We start from the raw sequence: 15,144 nt of genomic DNA on the forward strand, positions 1-15,144 counted from the left end.
GGCAGACTGGTTACATCTTAGCAGTACTAGGACTAATATCCTCACCAGGAGATTTGCTAGTGCTGTTGGGAAGGGTTTAAACTCACTTGGCAAGAGGATGGGAACCAGAGAGGAAATTCAGATGGAGGGAAATAAAGGTGGAAATGGTAAGAAAAGAAATTGGAAGGCAGAAGAAACAAAAGCCAGCATCAAATAGTGTCAAAATACTGGAAAATGTTAAAAAGGCAAAATTAAAGGCACTATCTGTATGCATGCAGCATTTGCGACAAGGTAGATGAATTGATGGCACAAATAAAAAATAAAATGGTATGATCTATCTGCCATTACAGACATGGCTGCAGGGTGACCAAGGCTTGGAACTGAATGTTGAAGGGTATTCACCATTTAGGAAGGATAGGCAAAAAGGAAAAGGTGGGGTAGCACTGTTAATAAAGGGTGAGATAAGTACATTAGCGAAAGACAATCTTAGATCTGAAGATCAAGACATAGAATCAGTTTGGGTAGACCTAAGAAACAGCAAATTGCAGCAAACACTGGTAAGAGTTAATTATAGGCCACCAAAAAGTAGTGATAATGTCAGGCATGGTATAAATCAGGAAATTAGAGGCAATCAGTAATCACGGCAGTCTTCAATTTACATATAGAATGGGTAAACCAAATTAGCACTAATGCTGTAATGGATGAATTCCATGTATAAGAGGTAGTTTTCTAGAACAGTTTGTTGAGGAACCAACTAAGGAATGGGCTATTTTAGAACTAGTATTATGCAATGAGAAAGGGCTAATTAATAATTTTGTTGTAAATGAGCCTTTAGGAAATAGTGACCATAATATGATAGAATTGCATAATAAATTTGAAAGTGATGTAGTTCAATCCAGAACTAGGGTCTTACATTTAAACAAAGGAAATGATAAAAGTAGGAGGGGCAAATTGACTATGGTAGATGGAGAAAGTACATTAAAAGGCACATTTAAAGAATTAATAAATGGTTTACAACACATTTACATTCCTTTGAGGCACAAAAACCCAACAGGAAAAGTGATCCAACCATGGTGAACAAGAGAAGTTCAAGATTGTAAACCTCGTTCTTTGATCTAATACAAAGTTGCCCAACAAAGTATTAAGCCTGAGGATTGGGAGCTTTTTGGAATTTAGCAAAGGAGGACCAAGAAACTGATAATGAAAGAGGAAATAGAATAGGAGAGGAAATAGGAAAGTAAATTAGTGAGAAACGTAAGAATGGACTGTAAAAACTTCTAAAGGTACGTTTAAAAAAAAATTACCAAAGACAAACATGGGCCCACTACAGGTGGAGACAGGAGAATTCATAATGGGGAATAAGTAAACGGCAGAGCAATTAAACAAATACTTTATGTCTGTCTTCATCGAGGAAAATACAAAAAAACCTCCTAGAAATACTAGAGAACCAAGGGACTAGCGGGAATAAAGAACTTAAAGATTAGTAACTAGTAGTAGTACTAGAGAGAATACTATTATTACTAAAAAATAATACTGGAGAAATTAATGGGACTGAAAGTTGATAAATCCCCTAGACCTGATGATCTACGTCCCAGAATGTTGAAAGAAGTGACTGGAGAGATAGTGAATGCATTGGTGGTCATCTTCCAAAATTCTAGATTCTGAAAATATTCCTGAAGATTGGAAGGTAGCAAATTTAACCCCTCTCTTTAAGAAATGGAGAGAGAAAATAAGGAACTGCAGAACTGTTAGTCTGACATCAGTAGTAGGGAAAATCCTAGAATCTGTTATAAACAATGTGATAACTGGACATTAGAAAATAACAGTAGGATTGGGCAGATTTAACATGGATTTATGAAAGGGAAATCATGTTCGACAAACCAGCTGGAGTTTTCTGAGGATGTAAATAGCAGAATAGATAAGGGAGAACGAGTGGATGGAGTATATTTGGGAGGCTTTCGATAAGGTCCCACACGAGTTTGGTAAACAAAATTAGACACATGGGACTGGGGGTAATTTACTGGCATGGATTGAAAATTGTTTAACAGACAGAAAATGAAGAGAAGGAACAAGCGGGTCATTCTCAGAGGTAGGCAGGCTGTGACTAGTGGGGTAACACAAGGATCAGTGGTTGGGCCCTAACTATTCACAATCTATATCAATGATTTGGATACGGAAACCAAATGTAATATTTCCAAGTTTGCTCATGACGCAAAACTAGGTGGGAATGAGAGTTGAGAAGAGGATGTAAAGTGGCTTCAAGGGTTTTTAGACAGACTGAGTGAGCCAAGAACATGACACATGGGATATAATGTGAAAAGTGTAAAGTTATCTACTTTGGTAGGAAAAACAGGAATGCAGAGTATTTTTTAAAAGAGCGAGAGATTGGGAAGTGTTGATGTCCAAAGGGAACTGGGTATCCTTGTTCATGAGTCACTGAAAGCTAACATGTAGGTGCAGCAAGAAATTAGGAAGGCAAATTGTATGTTGCTCTTTATTGCATGAGGATTTGAGTACAAGAATAAGGATGTCTTGATGTGATTGTATACAGCCTTGGTGAGGCTGCACTTGGAGTATTGTATACGGTTTTGATCTCCTTACCTAAGGAAGGATATACTTGCCACGGAGAGAGTGCAATGAAGATTCACCAGACTGATTCCTGGGATGGCAGGATTGTGCTATGCGATAACTTTTGGGTAGGTGGGCCTATATTCTCTAGCGTTTAGAAGAATGAGAGGTGATCTCATTGAAACAGACAAAATTCTTAAAGAGCTCAACAAGTTGGATGTAGGAAGGATATGCCTGGCGTGGCATTGGGGGGGAGCTAGATCCAGGGGACACAGTCTCAGAATAAGAGGTAAGCCATTTAGGATTGAGATGAGGAGGAATTTCTTCACTGAGAGTGGTAAATCTTCAAAGTTCTCCCTTCAGAGGGCTGTTGATGCTCAGTCTTTGAGTATGTCAAGACAAATCGATAGATTTCTACATAGTAAAGACATCAAGGGAAAATGGCATTGAGGTAGATCAGCCATGATCTAGCTGAATGACAGAGCAGGTGCAAAGGGAAGAATGACCTACTCCTTCTCCTATTTCCCATGTTCCTTTAGCTATTTTGATGAAGAACATCATTTGAAACGTTTAAAGCAAATAGTGGAGATACTGGAAATCTGAAATAGTAACAGAAAATGTCGGAAGCATTATACAGATCATGCCATGTCTGTGAAGAGAGAAACAAAGTTTGCACCACTGGTTAATGACTCTTCATGTGAAATGTTAATTCTGTTTCTCTCTTTACAGACATGGCATGATCTGTATAATGTTTCCAGCATTTTCTGTTGTTACACTTGAAATATAAACCTGTCTTTCTGTTCCATTACTGTCTTATCTGCTGTATATTTCCAGACTTCGCAGCTTTAGTTTTGAATAGCTATCCATGAAAAATAGCATTTCCAAGTATCTGCCTGTGCCAAGATTAGAGAATTTTGGAAAACTACATTCTAAACACACTAACTGTAGAAGTAAAACAAAGGAGATCAAGCACACTCAATAAAATCATCCGTTCTTAAGTCAAGAATGTGTGCCCTCAGCAGGATAGTTGCTGCACTGTTACTTAGTTACTTTTTGGCATACAATATATTCACATTAAACACAAGAAAAATAAACTTATTTTATGAGATACCTTTAATTTCTGTTTTTTAGGATCATGAACAACGGAGTGGCGTTCCAAGCTTTGCTACAACACAAACAAATGGTAATATTTTAAGAATCTTATAACATTAGTCTATTTAGAGCACACTTGTCTACATCTTCAGAATAATGATTTTGTCCATTAATCAGTACATGCACAATAAATTTATCCCAAACAATCATTCTATGTCACTATTTGTAACATTCTGCAGATATAGGGAGCTAGACCTCAAAGTTATAACACTGTTTATCTTGTTTTAATTCAATTTTAAAATGTTCATACTAAAAGTAGCTAGGCAATGTGGAATTGTTAGGTTTTCAATAAAAGACTTCTTACTATAACTTTCTAATTTGGAGCAAAATAAAACTTACTTTCATGGAAAACTCTTTCCCACAGCCAGGATGTCCACAAACAAAATTTCGTTGTCCCTCGTGAAATGATAGAATGTGGCTATGCAGATTAAATGAGGTCGTGTAAGTTCTCTCACAGTCCTTTCTGGGACATCGGTAGACTTCCCTTTCTTGAGCATGAGTTTTAAGGTGCGCTTGTAAAAAGGCTTTGCGTTTGAATTTCTTATTGCATTGGTTACAAACAAAGGCTTCTAAATAAAAATTCAAAAATATATTAAAATTAGATTCCAATCATATTTAATACAATTTCTAAACTATCAAACTCTTTTTAAACTTGTAAGCACTTCTCTCATTTTCTGTAAATAATCACTGAATTGCCACTCTAGTGAGCTAAATGAAATCTACCAAGTACAACTAAGTTAACAGCTTAACAAAATTTTTAACTATGCCACAACCAGTCTTCTGCAGGAGGGGATATGGATCAGGACGTTTGACTTCTGAAACTGCAGATATTCTTTTTCTTGAATCTTAAGATAATTTGATAATCATCTCATCAACTTTTAAAATTGGTTTAAAATCTCACATTATTTTTGGTTAGGTGCTGGCATATGTAAAATGCATGGAATAATTATTAAATGAACATGCATAAAGTATTAATAAAAAGGAAACTTGGCTCAGTTGCTTAAACCCAGGACTATAAAGAAAAGCAAAAGTTGCAACGTACATTTTTGTTGGAAAGTTAAGGGGTTTGTAGGGGCAAACATGATCCAGCCTTTTAGAGTAAAGCAAAGAAATACATTATGGGTTATGGGTGCATTTTATTCAATAAATGATCAAACTAAATTAAGGATACTAATCAGCTTAAGCAGAGGGGTAAATACAAGTAACTTAATGTTATAGAATAGACACTCTATCTGGGGCAGTTTCCTTAAAATACTCCAAAGGAAATATTAGAATTTTCCACTATTCATGTGTCGACACTAGTCAATTACTTTACAGCTGATTCTCATTTCTGTGATTACCTCTGTGTTGCTCGTGTGTGTGGCAAAGAAATTCTGTCCAGGTTTTTCCAATAAACGAACAGCATTCCGCTTTGCATACATAACCTGCAGAACAACACGGCATGTCAATTATGGCATGTTAAAACTTCACCACTGTTTATTTTCTGTACAGAACTGCCACTGGGGAATACAACAGAAGAAAAGAAAGATACAACAAGTCTGAAGGGCAAGTAGGTTACGTGCCTGATGTAAGAAGTTGATTTTTTTTTTCAAAATTCAAGCCAACATTTCCATTAATATGTGCTGTCTATGTGGAATAACAGATTTTGATTTACAATTAATGTTAATTAATCATGGAGAAAGAACATTTCCCTGTATAAAGATACAAAATAGCCACAGAAATCAATAAAATATGGTTGTGCAATTATATGCATAAAGGAAACGATTCTTGACGAAGCACTTGTAATTTAAATACTTTCATTTACCAGCATTTCAACATACTAGTTTAACACCAGATCTGTCAAGAAACCAATAGGTCTACTACCAGTTGGGTAATGTGATACTTTAACAAGCTAATCACATTTAGGTGATCAATTACTGATGGTACTTAATTAGCCAGTATATGCAAAGTTCTGAAAATGGGAGACTTTTTCTGATCCACTTTCAAATTTTCAAAGCACCCACTAGATTTTTGGATTATTTTATAATCTTAGCCCAGATTATTTCAGTTCTTGCATTTTGAAGCACTAATGGATAAGTCCCAACTCTCAATACTTTTGAATGCATCAATCATTGCACTAAAATTTAAGTAAGTTTTTAATAACGTAACTGGGAAATGAACAGCAAACCCCATTTGCTTTTACATACTCTCTGCCTTCCCAGGATTTCAATCCAGTCTTTGAAAGCATTACATGAGACCTCGTTCTAAAATTTAAATGATCAAGCAAATTTACTTTATAAAAGGCATGTTGGCAAGTCAAGAGCCATTCTTCTACCCAATTCATAAAATGAAAATAATAAAAAAAATTCCCAAGTCTTAAGAACTAATGCTCGTAAATCATTTTTTTTTAAATTGAGGAAAAGAAAGTCTAAATAACACTGTGGTTAAGTAGTAAATCATTCCAGGTAACTTTTCGTCTTTCCAGAAGTTTTGAACATATTAAAAATGCCATGGATCAAATTTATTTACGTAGCTTGCTAAGATTGGCCCAGGGATTATTACCCTTTTCATTTTTAGATATTTTAAACTTTATAACCATCTATTCTGATGTATGAGATAATCATGTTAAACAAATAGTACTTTTTGATAAACAAAAACAGAATTACCTGGAAAATCTCAGCAGGTCTGGCAGCATCGGCGGAGAAGAAAAAAGTTGACGTTTCGAGTCCTCATGACCTTTCAACAGAACTAAGTAAAATTAGGAGAGGGGTGAAATATAAGCTGGTTTAATGTGGGGGGAGAGAAGGCCGTGGGGCGGGGGGGGGGGCTTGTCCCTACAACACCCCCCCCCCCCCCCACCCCACCTTAAACCAGCTTATATTTCACCCCTCTCCTAATTTTACTCAGTTCTGTTGAAGGATCATGAGGACTCAAAACATCAACTTTTTTCTTCTCCGCTGATGCTGTCAGACCTGCTGAGTTTTTCCAGGTAATTCTGTTTTTGTTTTGGATTTCCAGCATCCGCAGTTTTTTGTTTTTAGTACTTTTTATATCCTAGACAATTGTTACTGAAATTTCCTATATTTTGGATTATTCAGATTTACTGTCATATACAAACAAGACACACCCTCCAGCTTGTAACTAACAAACTTGAAAAATTTTATTAGAATGAGTTTGCATCAGGATTTGAACTACAGTAAACTACTTATGTAATGTGACTGAATTTAAAAGAATTAATAACACAGATCTTCCAATCTCTGGATCATCAGAGATCAGATGTACAACTCAAGATGCGCGTTGGGACCACACACAAATTCTGATGTGCATCTGACCTCCGTTGGAATTGCCTAGGAAGTTAGAACTTCCAAATTCTCCTATTCCCCGAGACTCTCCGCAAAAGCATCCAATTCTGAGTTAGAATTGGAAACTGTGGACGGTTCCGATTTGCTTACCCAAATAGTTACCCAGGGAACATTAGACAGAAAAATCCTAGTCTAACTCCTGGGTAACTACAGAACTGACCATCCCCCACCCCCCCAACACACACACACACACACACACACACACACACACACACACACAATTACTCACACTGATACCTCCCCCCTCAAACCGTCCCAACTACCCCTCCTGACCATGCTACACCTCTCCCCTCCCGACCAGACCTGACTACTCCCCCCAAACCCACTACTATATTACCACCCGCCCCCCCCAACCTGACTAGCCCCAACCCGACTACCCACCTGCAATGATTGCTGCTTCGCAGAAAATCCAGGATATTAAATCAAAATTGTACAAGTAACTGTGTTACATCCACCTATATTTAAATCCACTTGCAGATATGGGAACCTTGCATTTTAAAGAGCAACAGTCCTACACATTCTTTTGAAGGGGTAGGTAGAGCGAAATAGAGAAAAAATTATTGGTGAGAGGTACTAAAAATAACATTGTTATAACAATTTCTTCAGTCAGATTGTACACCTGTACCATAAGGCTCTGGCAAAAGCAATCCCTGACTCGTTACAACCAATCGAATAAAACCCTACACAACAGTTTTTCTCATACATAGTAATTAACAGGTTAGAAACACTTCAGCAGACTGGTCAGCCCAATTTGCATTACTTAGAAGCAGGTTTTACGTCAGCAAAGGTGACAAGATATTTCGAAGAGTAAGAGATGACTTGATTGAAACATATAAGATATTGAGGGGTCTTGACAGAGTGGATGTGGAAAAGATGTTTCCTCTTGTGCGAGGATCTAGAACTAGGGGTCACTGTTTTAAAATAAGGGGTCACCCATTAAGACAGAGATGAGAACTTTTTCCTCTGAGGATAGTGAATCTTTGGAACTCTTCCTCAAAAGGCAGTGGAAGCAGAGTCTTTGAATACTTTTAAGGCAGAGCTAGATAGATTCTTGATAAGCAAGGGGTGAAAGGTTATTAGGAAAGGTGGGAATGCAGAGTTGAGGTTACAATCAGATCAGCCATGATCTTATTGAATGGCGGAGCAGGCTCAAGGAGCCAAGTGGTCTATGTTCTTCTGAATAGTTAACCATTCCATTCTCCTCATTCAATATCAATTTGAAGAAAGGTTGGTATGTAGGACATACCTGCATGTATCTTTTCATGACGTTTCAACTTGCTTGGTAGACAGAAACCTTTCTCACAGCCCTTATAATTACACCTAGCAAAAAATTGCAATGCAATGAAATTATTTTAATATTTCCCTATGATAAAAAGTGGAATTAAAGCAGAGTTTGCTACCTACTTGAATGGCGGCACTTTTGTGTGTTCATACTGATGCACTTTGAGTTGCTGATGCTTCTTAAATGATTTACCACATCCTTCAAAATCACACTACATGGTTAAATACAGAATTTGTCAATAATCAGGTATCAAATTTAACACAACAAACCAATATGTCCTTAGTCATATTTAATACATTTGATCTTGTACAGGTTTCAGCCCAAGCAGGACTTATATTCAAGCTGTAGCTTTAATAATTAACACAAGCAGTTGCTGAATATGGTTAATGTTTCAGTGACTTTTGTCAGCTTTAACACAATAGTAGCATTTTCACGAACCAAAAGATCATGGGTTAAAACTCTGCTCCAGAGGTGCAAACACAATCTAGGCTGACACTGCAGCACGCTGAGGGAATGCTGCATTGTTGGAGGTCATAACTTCTAAGTGGTTTCTTAGGTCATTGTAAAAGAGAAACAAAAACAGAAAATGCTGGAAAAACTCAGCAGGTCTAACAGTACCTGTGGAGAGAAAAACAGAGTTAATGTTTCGAGTCCATATAACTCTTCTTCAGAGAAGAGACAGGCAGAGAGGGAATTCCAAAGTCCAGGGCCCAGACAGTTAAAGGCATGGCTGCCAATGTGGAACAAATAGAATCAGGAATGCACAACAGGCCAGAATTGGAGGAATGCAGAGATCTGATGCTTGGGGGTGAAGGGCAGACTACAAAGATAAAGGAAGCCTTGGAGAGTTCTAAAATCAAAATGTTGCCTGACTCAAAATGTAGATTGGCAAGCACAGAGATAATGGGTGAACGAGATTTGGTGCAAGTTAGGATATGGGTAGCAGAGTTTTGGATAATTCCAAGTTTATGGAGGGTTGGGTGGAAGTTGAGGACTAGCCACAAGAATTTGGAGAGATATAGGGATGGATGAGGGTTTCAGCAGCAGATGAGCTGAGGCAGGGGCAGAGATGAGTAATGTTAGGTGTAAGTAGGCAGTCTTGGGGATAGAGAGAATGTGGCTGGAATCTCATTTCAATCAAAAAGATGCAATCTTGTAAACAGTCTAGTTCAGCTTCAGACAGTGACCGGGAAGAGGGTTGGAGTCAGTGGCTAGGGAACAGTGTGTGGGACAGGGATTCAACAACATTACCAGATCGTCCATCAACAATATCCTGTGGTCACCGTTTACCTGAAAATTAACTGGACGATTCAGATAAATACCGTGGCTACGATAGCAGGTCACAGACTGGTAATTCTGCAACAGTTGAATCATCTCTTGACTCTCCAAACTCTTTGCACCATTCATAAGACACAAGTTAGGAGTATGATGGGACATACTCTTCATTTACCCAGATGGGTGCAGCTCCAACAACACTCAAGAAGTTTGACACCATCTAGGACAAAGCATCCCATCGACCACTTTAAACATTTGCTCCCTCGCCACCAGTGCACCATGGCTGCAATGTGTACCATCCAAGAGCTGCACTGAAGCCAGGGTTTCTTTGACAGCACTAGAAGGTCAAGAGCGGCAAGCAGATAGGAAGACCACATGCAAGTTCTCTTCCAGTCACACACCATCCTGACTTAGAAATACATCACTGTTCCTTCATAGTCGCTGAGTCAAAAATTACCCCTCCCCAACAGCACTGTGGGAATACCTTCACCACAAGGATTGCAGCAGTTGAAGAACTGGGCTCACCGCAAACTATTCATGATCAATTAAGGATGGACAATAAATCCTGGCCTTGCCAATGGCAATACCCCATGAATAAATTTAAAAAAGCTATAAGATTAATTACCAAATAAAACTTTTCTGCATTGTCATGCTTTCTTGAGATATGCTTCTTCAAATTGTCCTTTGTAGTGAAAGTTTTATTGCATCTTTCATCTGTACATCTGCAAGGCATAAAAAGTTAAAGAACAATCTATTGCAATGCTTCAAAGTGCAAACAAAACTAAAAGAAACCTCGGAGTTACTTCATTCTATGGTGCTTTCATGGTTGAGAAAGGAACATTTTTCCCCAATAGTATCTGAAGCAACCTTTGTTCAGCACAAGTTAGAGACCAATGTGCCTTATCAGCTCCTGGCATGACTCTTAAAACAGCCTCAGCCTTCATTAACCACACCTCATTCATTCATCTCATACTAAACCTCGTTTGCTCAGTGCACCATCCTTCCTGTCTCCAAATCTCCCAATGCATTGATTTTGAGATCTTGGAATGAAACTCCTCCGTGGACTTGTCCACCCTATCTTTGCAATCTCTCCCAGCCTCATCTTCTATTTTGCATATTCTGACTTTCCAACTCTGGTTCATTATGCACACCATTCTTTCCACTCCATCAACCATCATTGTCCTGCACTCTGGGATTCTCTTCCTAAACCCTTATCCCAGTTCCCCACATTCAAAAGACTCTCAAAACTCTCTCTTCAGTCACCTCTTAATTCCTGCTCATGTACATTTTCTCATAAGACTCTTGCAGTGCCCCAATAATATGCTTAAATCGCAACTTCAAATGATGGAACAATCCTCTCCACAACCATGAGTAATTGTTGTGCCAAGGTTCATGTTCTTGGGCATGATTTTCTAGCACTACAATCTTAGACATTTGATTTCCTCTTTCCCTTTCCATAACAATGTGATTCATTGAAACACTTTATAAATACATCCAAGAATAAAACATCACAAACTAGGTCTGATCTTAATTTTGCAGTAAGGAGGAAATCTCAGTTTATAGTTACTCATATCATTTGGAAAAACTGGGAAATGAACAAAGAACAGGATAGCCGAGTGACATACTTCATTATTTGAAAAAAGAACCAGTTCTTCAGTAAGACTTATCACTGCTTGAGTGACGAGGAGTTAATTTTTTTGAGGTGATTATGGACGAGGTGGATGAGGAGTGTCTATGTATGTTGCGAATATGGACTTTCAAAGGCATCTGATTAGGTATCGCAGAAGCAATTATCAAAAAACAAAGCACAAAGAATTTCAGACAACCTTGTGACATGGCTTAGGAATTGGTTGGGATGTAGGAGAAAGTTTTTTTATCATGTACAATCAATGGTTTGGGGGACAAAATAGAGAATTGTATATCTAAGTTTGCAGATGACAAAGTTGGTATGGTAAGTTGTGTAGATGACAAGTTACAAAGGTACATAGACTAAATGCACTCCATCTGCCACAGTTTTGCACTCAGATGTTGAGAAGCACTTTTAATCCAAGAAAAAGCTGAACATTTTCTTTATGGTGACTGACCAGGAACTGTAGAGAAGTAAAGGGATTTAAATGTCTGTATTTAAAATCACTAAAAACTGGTCCACCAAAAAAGCTAAAAGGATGCTAGCTTCATCTCAAGGGGATTGGAATATAAAAGTTAGAAAGTGATGCCTCAATTGTATAAAGCTTCCATCAGATCCCACTTGGAATACTGACATCAGTTTTGAGCACCACGTCTCAGGTAAGATACACTGACCCTCGAGGACGTACAATGCAGATTCACCAGAATGATAACCAGACTTAAAAAGGGTTAAATTGTGAAAAACAGGTTCTAGCTTAGCTTGCATCCTGTTGAGTTTAGAAGGCTGATCTGTACACATGTTTAAAACGATAAAAGGATTCAATAGTTTAGATACAGGGAAATTATTTCCTTCCTGGGGTAATCTAGAACGTGGGAGGCACACACTTAAAATTAAAGCTAGGTCATGTAAAATAAGAAAGTTACCACCCCACTCCCCCACACGCACAAGAGTGGTATGAAATCCCCTCCACCAAGAGGCTGTGGATACTGGGCCATTTGAAATTTTCAAGACTTAGATCAATAGACCTTTGTCTGGTGAGGGTATCAAGGGATACAAAGCAAAGACAGGCTAGAGGGGCTGAATGACCATCTGGTGTAATTGCACCCACCTCTCTTCATCCCCTCAAGTGTCCTTCAGAAATGATGAGGTATAATTTTGTTTTTCAAAGATCCAGTTCAAATTAGGACATTCATCGCATATGCCATTTAGCTCAGGGTGCTTGAAAAGAGAGTAATCTATGCTTTGTGTGTACATTCAATTACAACAATACTGAAATCTTCTTCTGTGGGGGGAATTAGGAGCTGAATAAGGGAAAAGCTGCTTAAAGTGATCACCACTTCTCTTTAGCTAATAAAGTTGGAGTTGAAGACCACTTCATCCACCTAATGCTTTAATCAATTCTTCTTGGAGGAAAGTTTTATTTATAAACTCAAGCCTTCTATTAATTCAAAAATGTATTGCTTTTACTGCGACAATTTAATTTCAGCAAATAAATTACATTTTATATTTAAATTTTATCTTCCATTCTTCATTCAAATGAAATTTCAGAATACAGTACTGGTATATTGCCAATGGGAATAATTAATGATATTGAAGAAAGAACTAAAGATTGGCTAAAAACATGGATTAATTATCTGAAATGGACTGTTCAAGGCTGTATGCTGGGAAGATTGGCCCCATTTGAAAAGCCATTCAGCAGACTGTCTTGGAGGCTAAAGACAGTTGTGTGGCCTTGAATATCTGTGAGATGCTGTTGTAATTATCAGATGTTGTCATACTAACTATTATCAAAGTATAGAAAAGTATCAGATGCTTGTTTTGTTCCAGCAAGAGGGGTATAAACCAGCCATTGATGCAAGTTCAGTGACAGTCCACAAGACCAACAAGAGACAGTCCAAAAGAACACCATGCAGGATGTCGATGGATTACTAACCACTTAGTCTCCTGGAGCAGAGTGGCTAATCTGAGATTCATGTTGTACTACTAATTTTAAAAGTTATATTAATCTTCTCCATAAAACTTGTATTTTAACATGAATAAAACCAATAGTTAGAAAAGTAGTAAACTTTACTTGACCCTTAGCTACAGAGCCAAGCGAATATAAAATTATAAACAACTTAAGACTTTATGATAAAAGTAAAATACTGCGGATGCTGGAAATCTGAAACAAAAAAAGTGCTGGAAAAACTCAGCAGGTCTGACAGCATCTGTGGAGAGAAAGGTAGAGTTAACGTTTCGAGTCTGTATGACTTCTTCAGAGTTCTGAAGTCATATGGAGTCGAAACGTTAACTCTGTCCTTCTCGCCACAGATGCTGTCAGACCGGCTGAGTTTTTCCAGCATTTTTTGTTTTTGTTTAAGAATTTATGATGTGCACTGACCTGAATGGCTTTTCTCCTTTATGAGTTAGGATGTGTCTTGCAAGATGACCTTTTCTGGAGAAACCTTTGCCACATCCCTCATAGTCACAAGAAAATAGTTTCTAGGGGGATAAAAGCACATCATCAAGATTATTCTTTTAAGTTATCTTTGTGGAAATTATTCATTACAAAGGACGGTGCCAGCCAGCCCGGCCCAGCCTCTCTCACCTCCCCCGTGTGCCTGCACAGATGAGCCAGCAGCCGCCAGTTTTTGGAGAAAGTGGCTCCGCAGCCGAAGGAGCAAATGAAGAGATTCCCCGAGAGTCTGTGCGGCGCCTTGCCTGGATCCGAGGATCGATCCTCTGTCACCGCTCCTTCCCCCTCTCCGGCCGCTCTCTTCTCCTCCTGCTGCCCCCCTCCGGCCGCTCTCTTCTCCTCCTGCTGCCCCCCTCCGGCCGCTCTCTTCTCCTCCTGCTGCCCCCCTCCGGCCGCTCTCTTCTCCTCCTGCTGCCCCCCTCCGGCCGCTCTCTCCTCCTCCTGCCCCCCTCCGGCTGCTTCCCTCTTCTCCTCTTCCTCCTCCTCCTCCACTCCGGCCGCTCTCCCCTTTTCCTCCCCTCTATCCATCTGATCTCAGTGCGCAGGAGCAGCGGTTCTTCTATCTGGAGTCAAGTGGGGGAAGTCACCTTTTCTGTTAATAAATATGAAACACAACGGTACAACCGTAGATGTGTTTCCGTACTTCAGTTATAATTAAAATAGAATATAAGCATGGAAGCGTCAGAAACAGGTGTCAGTACAGAGCTGCGGCGCTGTAAAATCTCTTCCCTCTGCTCACAAATCCCCCCCCCCCCCGCCATCTCTTGGACTTGTCTTTGTACGTCATGTCGCTGCGACATCGCACCCGGGAACTGAGAGTAACGGTGAGCAGCGTGTGGGGCTCAGATTACCAGTTTACCGTATCCTGTCTGTAATTTGTCCAACTCCATGTTTTAGCATGTACGTCATTCACTTGTTTGTAATCCTTCACTTTGTACTTCCCTTTTAACCTTCAAAATCCTCAAAAGCTACCACTGTGGCTTTGAAGTTTGTCTGGAGTTGCCAACTGTGATTAAATGTATTGTTGGCAGTTTCGTCACCCCCACACTCTAACCATTAACTGACCAGCACATCCATCCTTGTGATGTACTGCCTTCCTACATCAATAGGAAAGCAAAATGACATTACCCAATTGGATGATGCTTGGCCTTCAGCCAAACAGCCTTCTTTCCTCATTTTCAATATTCTCATATCTGGGAAACAGAAATGTTCAAAGAGAATAACAAAAAAATAATTTTTAATGTCCCGATGATTTTTCTCCTGGGATGCCCACAACAGTGTATTGGAGATTGGTCTTCAATTCCACGAGACATCAGGCCAATCCTGGAGGATTGGCAACCCTAATTCCAGATTATAACAACCTGCTGAGTTAAAGAATTTCTCCGTTCCCCTCTACTTTGTCAATTATCTTAAATTAATGCTCTCTGGCCATCTACCCACATGCCAGTGGAAACAGATTCTCCTT

The 15,144-nt window shown here is 39.0% G+C and overlaps 1 protein-coding gene and 1 long non-coding RNA gene across 5 annotated transcripts in view; one reads left to right on the forward strand and one right to left on the reverse strand.

Annotated features, from left to right (window-relative positions):
- Positions 1 to 5,445, forward strand: part of mtif3 (mitochondrial translational initiation factor 3) — a 42,092-nt gene extending 36,647 nt beyond the window's left edge. For all 4 annotated transcript variants that reach the window (XM_041199762.1, XM_041199765.1, XM_041199763.1 and 1 more), the window contains 2 exons: positions 3,679 to 3,730; positions 5,191 to 5,445. In XM_041199762.1, the coding sequence (XP_041055696.1) occupies positions 3,679 to 3,730; positions 5,191 to 5,252 (114 nt within the window). In that variant the 3' untranslated portion in view covers positions 5,253 to 5,445. The remainder of the gene's footprint in view (positions 1 to 3,678; positions 3,731 to 5,190) is intronic.
- A 2,888-nt stretch (positions 5,446 to 8,333) lies between these two features.
- LOC121284351 lies at positions 8,334 to 13,702 on the reverse strand. The gene is made up of 3 exons (XR_005944467.1): positions 13,605 to 13,702; positions 8,445 to 8,533; positions 8,334 to 8,360 (listed from the first exon to the last, which is right to left on the reverse strand). It is a non-coding gene; the product is annotated as an uncharacterized LOC121284351 (long non-coding RNA).
- Positions 13,703 to 15,144: the final 1,442 nt, after the last annotated feature.

This window comes from Carcharodon carcharias, chromosome 11 (genome assembly GCF_017639515.1).
Source record: "Carcharodon carcharias isolate sCarCar2 chromosome 11, sCarCar2.pri, whole genome shotgun sequence".
NCBI classification, from domain to species: Eukaryota; Metazoa; Chordata; class Chondrichthyes; order Lamniformes; family Lamnidae; genus Carcharodon; species Carcharodon carcharias.